The 8,614-nt window shown below is 46.5% G+C and overlaps 1 protein-coding gene across 1 annotated transcript in view; it reads right to left on the bottom strand.

The window, feature by feature from the left end:
* Positions 1-8,614, bottom strand: part of zranb3 (zinc finger, RAN-binding domain containing 3) — a 99,779-nt gene that overhangs the window by 63,162 nt on the left and 28,003 nt on the right. Inside the window, exons 8-9 of the mRNA XM_008295863.1 lie at positions 5,951-6,085; positions 843-962 (exon numbers count right to left, since the gene is read on the bottom strand). Coding sequence (XP_008294085.1) covers positions 843-962; positions 5,951-6,085 — 255 coding nt within the window. The remainder of the gene's footprint in view (positions 1-842; positions 963-5,950; positions 6,086-8,614) is intronic.

The following is an 8,614-nucleotide window of genomic DNA, read 5'->3' as shown; positions in this document are numbered from 1 at the left end:
AAAATGTGCATCTTGCTGTATTGAAGGAGGCTCGAAGGTAGCAATCGAGATTGTAAACTCATGAGGAAAACAGGCAACAGAACAAGTGAGACGCTGGGTCATTTTCTCATCGTCTTATATACAATTGGATGAGTTTTTGCAGTTAGAGGAGTCGCCCCCTGCTGGCTGTTAGAGAGAATGCAGGTTCAGGGCACTGAAGGGATTCACTTTGCAGCCCCAGAGGGTACGTTCATCTTATAGTTCCTTAAGTTTAGTGTTCAACCTGCTGCTGGAACTTCATAACTGTACATGTTTAGCTGGAAGTCATGAGAATCTACACACACATTTTACATTTCTAAAGTCCCCATAAAATACATACATTTTCTCCCATGGTATCCTGTATATACTGTCATACATACACACCTATAAATAGATAAGTGTGTCCCGGTAATCACTGGCGTATTGTGTTCAAATCAGTAAAAAAAAAAAAAAAGGGAGTGCTTATAAAGATGCATCAGAGGATCCTGTATCTGCGTTGACATAGCAGCAGCAGCAGAGTGGAAAATCAGCTACGGAGGTCTGAAAGGTTGGGGGGTGAAGAGGCCAATGAGTCTGATGCAGTATGTGTAATATGGAACACTCTGTTCCGTCAGCAGCGTGTTATGGATCGGCTGCTTCTTTTGTGAACTCTTGCTTTAAAAAAAAAAAAAACTTCGATGTGAGCCAGTGGAATTTTAAAATCATTCCCAAACTCTTCGTTGCCAGTGCTGCTGCATCTCCTACAGGCACGACCGCGGCCGCTGCTTACTACACCTTTAACACGTTTTAGAAGATCCAGTTGCCTGCGGAGCGCCTCGGGTTACCTTGGCCTCGACGACGGCCTCGGTGCAGGCCTGCAGCATGGTGAGGTGGTGGGCGAACACCAGGAACTTCAGCTGCTCTGCCTCCAGCATCATCTTAATGTAGTCCTTCACAGCTCCCGCCTGGGCCGAACACACACAGAAATAGACACAGATGAAAGAGAGCTACTGAATCCATCACTTCAGCGCTCGACCACACACAGAGGAACCGGCTAGATCAGTGAAGAAGTCAATTAATCACCGCGGCATCCTTTCTGTGTGATCGATTCTCTATTGAATGCCAGAGATCCAGACTTTAAAAGGAGAGAGCACGCAGAGCGACTGGGGCGCATTTGTCAGCTCGAAGATAGTGAGAGCAAATCAATAACTCACAACTCGGCGATATGATTGGTGCGCTCTTTCTTTTTTTTTTTGATTTGGTGACACCAGAAACAACAAAATTCACCTTTTTCGCACATGAACAGACGGATAAACCCCCGAATTAACCAACAGCGAGATACAGATTCTGGCTTCACTGTGAAAGTAAAAGTGAGAATAATGCAGATATAATGTCACGATCAGGGTTGGAGTGTATTTGACTGGGCTGGTATTTTAGGAGATTCTACTGTCTATGTGACTGCCTTCAGAGCATTTTACATTTCCTAGGTCTTGCAAACACTGCTAAAAAGACATATTAGGCTGGTTACCTGTCACAGTGACAGCTGCAGCCCAGAATTAATGCAGTAAGTAAAAAGTTCACTTCCTCAACTATTTCATTCTGGACTTTTTCTCTCTCTCTCTCTTTTTTTTTTCTTACATAACTGTGTTTTTATTCATGCCTGGCATTTTTTTCCTACCTGTTAGTATTGTTTTATTTATGAAGTCAAAAGGCAACAAAGCCTTAAAAACATCACAGAGCAAATTTTACAGACTTTTGCTTGTTTCTGCCGAAGCCTCCGACCTTGATTGACAGCGTGAAGCTAACAATCTGAAAAAGAAAACAGCACAAGAGCGAGCGAGTTAACCGTACCCCGCAGGTATCCGTATCTATCACTTCACCGTGCGCTGCTGCCCAGCGATCACACTGTGATGGCTGCGGCCGCTCCCGCTACCTTCTGCAGAGCTGGAGTGGATGTGCTGTACGAGCGTGTCATTGAGCATCCGGACTCGGCTCATTTCAGAGCCCCAGGCCATAAAGCAGCCAAGAATAGCACCAACTAGTGAGAAATACTGAGGTTTGATTTGAGTCAAACAGAGCCCTTACTAGACGGTTTTGGAGACAGGCCCTTCTCTGTGGTGTGAATCCCACCCCTATAATCTCCACACCTCCTGCAACCTGACAACCTCTGCAGCCATCACACCTGCTCTGGTGGGAGAACCTCTGCTTTGCCTTGCTGATAATTAGCCGATGTGCCTGATAATGAATCTCTCCGCCAGGCCTGCCGACCCCGTTCTGATCTGGGGGGTCCTCATTACTGACGGCTTGGCTTCGCCGGCTTCCTTCCGCTGAGTTTAATTAGTGCACAAACTTCTCGGCTGTCTGAAGCGGCCCGTTAGCTTGCTTTAAAGTCCAGCATCAGAGCTGTCCTCTCTGGGTAATTGGGAGCAGATGCTTGGCGGGTAAAGCAACAAAAATACCCCAAAGGCGTTTGGCAGCTCCGTCGCCAGGCGAACTGGCAGGCAGGCAGGGGCCGTGATGCTCGTCAGAGTGACATAGATGTGTGAATCTATCTCGCCATTCCACCCCTCCCGGTGATCCAAAAAAAGAAGAAAGAAAGGCTTCTTTTTTTTTTTTTCTAAAGTAGAGAAAGTGTGTCTGACTCTAAGAACCAACAGGAGAGGAAATGAGACTCGGCCGGCAGTATCGGCTTTGAGGTGGGTGAGTGGGCGGGGGGCTTTGTAATGAAAGGAGGTCCAGTGTTAGGCTAAACTGAGCAGAAATCCAATCAGCAAACAACACCAAGCGCAAAAAAGATCCAAGCTCGGAGGCAGGCTGAGCGAGTAGCGTGTCGATGATTGCATTCTGTGGTTATCTCCGGTCTTCGTTAACCTCGGGGCCATGCTCCTCATGGCTGAGGGCGTCGGGCTAATTGAGAGGAATGCCGGCCCTCGAACATGGCAGATGATTGGAGAGGGACGCTATATCTGGAGGAACTGTTTACTCGACTACAAATAGAAGAGACCGAGGAACTGCCTGTTCTCTGAGCAGCGACGTTAGTCAGCCTGGAAGCAGATCAGAGGTTGAACAGCTACGTTGCCGGAGAAATGCTTCCACCGAGGAACAGGAAATGTAAATACACGCCGGACTCTCGTCACTAGTCGCTCTGACCCCAGCCTTTCCTCAAACTGCATCCAGCCACCCTTCTCACATCGCTTATTTCTCTCTCATTAAAGAAAAAACATCGCTTCAAACCGAGAGCCGACGGAGTTTCCATAGCAACAACATCACAGAGATGCTATTTTAGTGCGGTGTGTAACTTTGATATAAGGTGTAATCATGCCAGGCTGGACGCAACTAAATAATACCTCTGTTATAACTCCCTACTTTGTCTAAGTGCTTTCACTGGTGACCATTAGGCTCTGTTACCATGGCAATGCTTTCCCATGAGATCTCACTGAGTGGTCGGCCAAGCGCTCCGAGAACGATGCTGTACCATCAATTCGCCGTTTCCTGAAACATGAAAATGAATTTAAAAAAACGACATTATTTAGCCAATTTTAAGGCTATTTAAACTCCTGGATCCTATACGTTGCTCAGGTTTTTAAAGCGTCGCACTTCTGGAGGTTAAAAAAAAAAAAAACCCTTCAAGGAAATTATCTTTGTGGGAAGCAGCAGAGTAACACGGTGCTTCTCACGCAGTACAGTTATGTAAAGCTATAAGGGATAGCTTTACCTCACATATGTCTCAGATGAAAAGCGTCGAGAGAGCTGGTTGAATTTTTAGCTGCATTTGTTGCCGGGTGTCGTAACGCCGGGCAGATGCAGCTCGCCCAGCGTTATGACGACGTGAGGAGATATTTTCAGAGCAGCTTCAGCAAATAGTTGCTCGAAACTTCTTCCCCGTCGCTGCTGATTTAATTTTGATAAACTATTAAGAATGTCGGGGAAGCAAGCGACAAAAAATGTCAAGTCGAAGGGTGTTTTAATTAGCATTATTAGCAACACGAGGTGAATATTCCCGTCATTACGGTTTAAAAGGGCATGAAGCAGAGTTAGTCAGATGAGTGTTTTATTCGCTGATAGTGTCGAACCGATGAGGATGTTCAGAGTAGGTATCTATCTAGTGAATGATGGTGTCTACATCTAGTGATTCATGTCCACTTTAAATTAACGTAGAGAAGGAGTTTCACTTTCATGTCTGTATGTAAATATAAAGCAACAGCCAGTCTGGTGGATTCTAGCTTCACATTAAGAGTGAAAGAAGTCCATCCACCACTAAAGCTGGGGTAGGCAGTGTTGTTTTATCAGCACTGCGGGACAAACACTGCATTTCAGTTGGTCCTCTTTGCTCTGTTTTCAGGATTAAGAGAATCAAACCGATCACATCAGCTCACAGGGGTTTTCATCCAGAGCTGATGAAGCAGTATGAAAGTCTGGAGTGAGGATATGACTGTTTAGATGGAGGACTTTCACTTAGGAGAGCAGATCCTGTGCTCCTACTGCAGAAATTCAGATTTCATAGGTGGTCATGTGTGAGCCTACATCTAGTGGAAAGGTGCGATTGCAAAGCTTTAGAATCGACTGGGTCAACCCTAAGCCTGTTTTTCCTGTTTCCAGCCTTTATGCTAAGCTAAGCTAACTGCTTCCAGATTCATGCTTACAGTATGTAACGGACAGACATGAGAGCAATATCAGTGTCCAACTATTCACTTCCGTTGTACCTCAGAGCATTGAGAGACACCAGGCTTGACAGTCAAAGCAAGAACGAGACAGATCAATGCATATTTTCATGATTTAGACTTTGCTCGACTCGTTTGCTTGACAGGAATCACACGTTTTTCTTGAATCAGATTCAGAAGTCATCTACTTTAATATGAATATTTGGAAACACAAACATTTTGCTTTGGGCCTCTGATCCACACGCAGACGGTGCTTTAGGTTGTTAAAGTGCCCGATTTTCAAAACCTCTGGATTACGTGTAGGTTCTTGAAGACGTTTTAATCCTATTGATGCTTTACGTAATGATTCATACCCGTTTCCTTACGTTTGGTTCGCACTAGCAGTTACAAGTGTCGCTGCGTCACTTCACCAGCAACACAGAAGCTTCTGGCGTTCACAATAATATTTGTTCTACAGCTGCCACAGTTTAAAGTCTGCAGATATGACGAAATGATGTCGTCTCTGGTATTCCATGTACTGTTGATATAGACTTAACCTCCACGCTTGTTGGAGCGTTTCCAGTTGTTTTCTCGTGTGTATGGAGATGTTTGACACTGGTCAGCATCTGTAATGGTGTGCACAAGGCCTCGGTCTGCTGGAAACCATACCACTGTGTTCAATAAATGCATGGCGGTCAAACCGAAACCAAGGTTGCTCTTTCTGGGGCGCTAACAAGTTTACATTTGTACTGCCTGGAAAATAAAAATAGCAGCAGGGATGGTGGTGTGAGCAGCTCACCACCAACAGACATCGTTCTCGGGATATAGGTAATGATTTAGGAGGACGGATGGAGCAACGAAATCCAGCTTTTAATTTCCCTCAAAACGTTTCCTACAGAAGGGCTATCGAACATGGATCGACAACATATTGTTCATTTGTTAAAAACGCAAAATAACATCGTACAGATTTCAGCAGCCAAACAGGAGAAAACAGTGCATGTGAAGGGGGCTGTGGATTATTACCCATTTGGTGCATTATTGAGTATGCAGCAGCCGGATGGCGTATGTGGCCTTGAGTCAAGATAAACTACAGTATACGTGTTCATGATAATGAAGCTACATGCTACCCGGCGCGGCGGTGTGACTCATTGATCATTTGGACAACAGTGGAACCCTTTAAGGCGTGCATACCCACACAAAACCCTCCAGCAGGGTTCAGAAAAATGCACAGGATCCCCGGCGTTATCCTTCAAAAGCTACGCCGCGGTGACACGGAGCGAAACAACGCCGGCCCTGCCCCGCTCCTCCTTTACCTTGGCGATGGCTGTTTGCTTGTACATCTGCGTGATCAGGCTCATGACCTCGGTGAAGGGGTTGTCCGTGGCGACGGCCCCCGACCCCAGGCCCTTCATCAGCCTCTCCCACTGCGCGAAGCTGGCCGTGGCCTCCTGCAAAGCAAAAGGAGAGCGCAAAGACGGTGAGGCTGGGGTGTCCTTTATTTCTTCAGCCACCCTCCTCTCTCTCTTGTTCTCTACTGTTTTTGAGATATAAAGGGCAAAACAATTAATGGTGCTGCTGGGTGTCCTACTTTCCCTGGAAGAGAAAGAAAGAAAGAAAGAAAAGAGGGAGAAAAGAAAAAAAAACGCTAGAGAGAGAGAGAGAGAGAAATGGAGAATTCCCAAGGATGCCACCCCCTCCGACTGGGCTGCTGTGTTAGGTGGGTCATGAGCGTCTCCCAATTATAGCCGCCTTGTGACAAGCCGGGGTCGAAGATGGAGAAGCAGCCCGGCCGGTACAATAAATCAAAGACGCCTCGCGTGCTCTCAAGGTGATTGGCGAGAAGTATTTAAGGCGGGGAGTGGAGAGCGGAGAGGATCGCAGTGGGGAAAAAAGCTGCCGGTGAGGAGCAGCATATGCTTCCTCCCGCTCATAAACAAGACACGCGGAGAGGCTGCGCGTTTGTTGTCGACATGTAGGTGAGCCCTGTTTATCATAAAAACAAGGAGACGGTATACAGAAGAAGAGCAGCGCGTTTGATTCAGCCTGAGAGTGCCTCCAATGTAAAGCACTCCAGTAAAGAGCCGAACCCTGTTGACTCTTTAAAAATACTACGCCAAGTTTAAACCACTTTGTCAGGAGAGAGCATTCTGGTTTTCAAAGACGCTCAAGCACAAAAAACAAAATGTGCACACAAACCGGGGATCGTATGGGACGGTGGCACATACATGACGGCGAGGTGGGTCAGAGGGAGGAAGAAGGAAAAAATAAGAGAGAGAAGGGTGAGAAATAAAGTGGAGCTGAATTAATGCAAGCAGACACACATGTATGTATATATAACGGAGGCTTCTTCAGCGAGCAACTTTCACCGCTGCATCCCGGCGCCGTGTTTTCTGGACGGCTACAATGAAGAGATTTTTGGTGAAACATGAAAGCTTTGCACCATTTAGTGAAATAATTAGCATTTCAGTGGCTTCAAACCTCGTCAAAGTCAAGGACGGTTGAATGAATAAACAGTATCATATTGCAGGAGCACAAAGCTGCGCTTCCTTCATGTCTTCCCTCAGATGTTCCCCTCAGCAGCACCTGCATAAACACAGTTACGGCTGTCTCTCAGTGGTGTTTTTTTTCTAATTAAAAATTGTACATTCGAGCATTTCTTTATAATCTGCTCGTGTGGGGGGGAAGGAACGGAGTGGCTAAGCACTCCACCCTGGATGATATTCACCAGACTAACACTGACAAAAGGCCAGGGCTGAAAACGTAAAGGGCAGGAGGGGCATAAAAAGTGTCTGGCTGCGGAAGATAAAAGCCATTATTAGGGAGTAAAATGAGATAGGAGGACCGAGCCGGAGAGTGGTCCTGGTGTACAGGATACGTCGTCAGTTAGCAAAACTACGCTTCAAAGGACAGTTTGTTTAGAGGGAAATAATGTCCGCCCGCTCTTTTATGTTTTATATTGTCCGTATTTTCCTGCCTAATGGCACAATAGCCGTGGATTTGGGTGAGTGGCCTCCTCACACCTCTTCCTCTCATCTCCTCAACACCAGCCCATTTAGCCGTGAGGATAAAATGCCCGTCCATTCTTCTCGGCGGACAAATACCTGTTTAAAGAGAAACTCACGGATTGGGCTCGTGAACAATAATAAGCAGGTCGCGCTTTTTTGTTTTCACCAAAGACAAACGATCTCCGAGCTCGTTCCTCGGAGGACGAAGCTGCTGTTTCAGCCAACTTCAGATAAGGGAGCTCGACGTGACAGGAACTTCTCCAACATGTGGCCTAATTGCTGCGACTGCGTAGGAACACTGACCATATTTAGCCCCCAATTAAAGCGTCCCTTAACATTTAGGGAGAACGGGGTAAAATTCTGCATCATCACTTTGCTGAGCAACTTCCTCATTGTCGTGTCGCTCCTGCGACGTCGGCCCGAGGCGTAATTAGGACCGAAAGAGCTCCTCCAGTGTTTTTCCACTCCTGCTGATAGGATATAAAACACAACAAAAGCTTCTTATTGGATGCATTGTTGTTGGTGCTCCCGGTGGGAAACCGACCCCCAGTAACCTTGACATCCGTGACCCGACACACAGAGAGAGAGAGAGAGAGAGAGAGCAGAGGAGACGCTCTGACAGGCAGCGGGCCGGGTCAGCGCCGCATTAGCATTCACGTGTACATTCACACGCATCCAGAGCGGCGTGGGCGGCAGAAACTGCAACCATAACTTTGGGGAGACTAAAAGAGAAGCAAACACCTACACACCAAACATGACATTTACTCTACAAATACCCTGGTATCCTCTTTACGACGCAGGAGAAGCAGCAAACAGACCTCAGCTCGGGCGAAGGCAGAGAGGGTTATTTAATCCTGAAGCAGCAACAGTCAGTTTTCAGCTTGTTTTTAAAAAGAAAATAATAATATTAAAAAGAAAAAAGCAATACCCATTAGGCATGAATGGACGAGCGTGCAGAGGTGATTAACTGCA

The sequence above is a fragment of the Stegastes partitus genome, unplaced genomic scaffold (genome assembly GCF_000690725.1).
Source record: "Stegastes partitus isolate 25-593 unplaced genomic scaffold, Stegastes_partitus-1.0.2 Scaffold1081, whole genome shotgun sequence".
Lineage (NCBI taxonomy): Eukaryota > Metazoa > Chordata > Actinopteri > Pomacentridae > Stegastes > Stegastes partitus.
The sequence above is the reverse complement of the archived record's forward strand: the minus strand, read 5'-3'. Positions and strand labels throughout refer to the sequence as shown.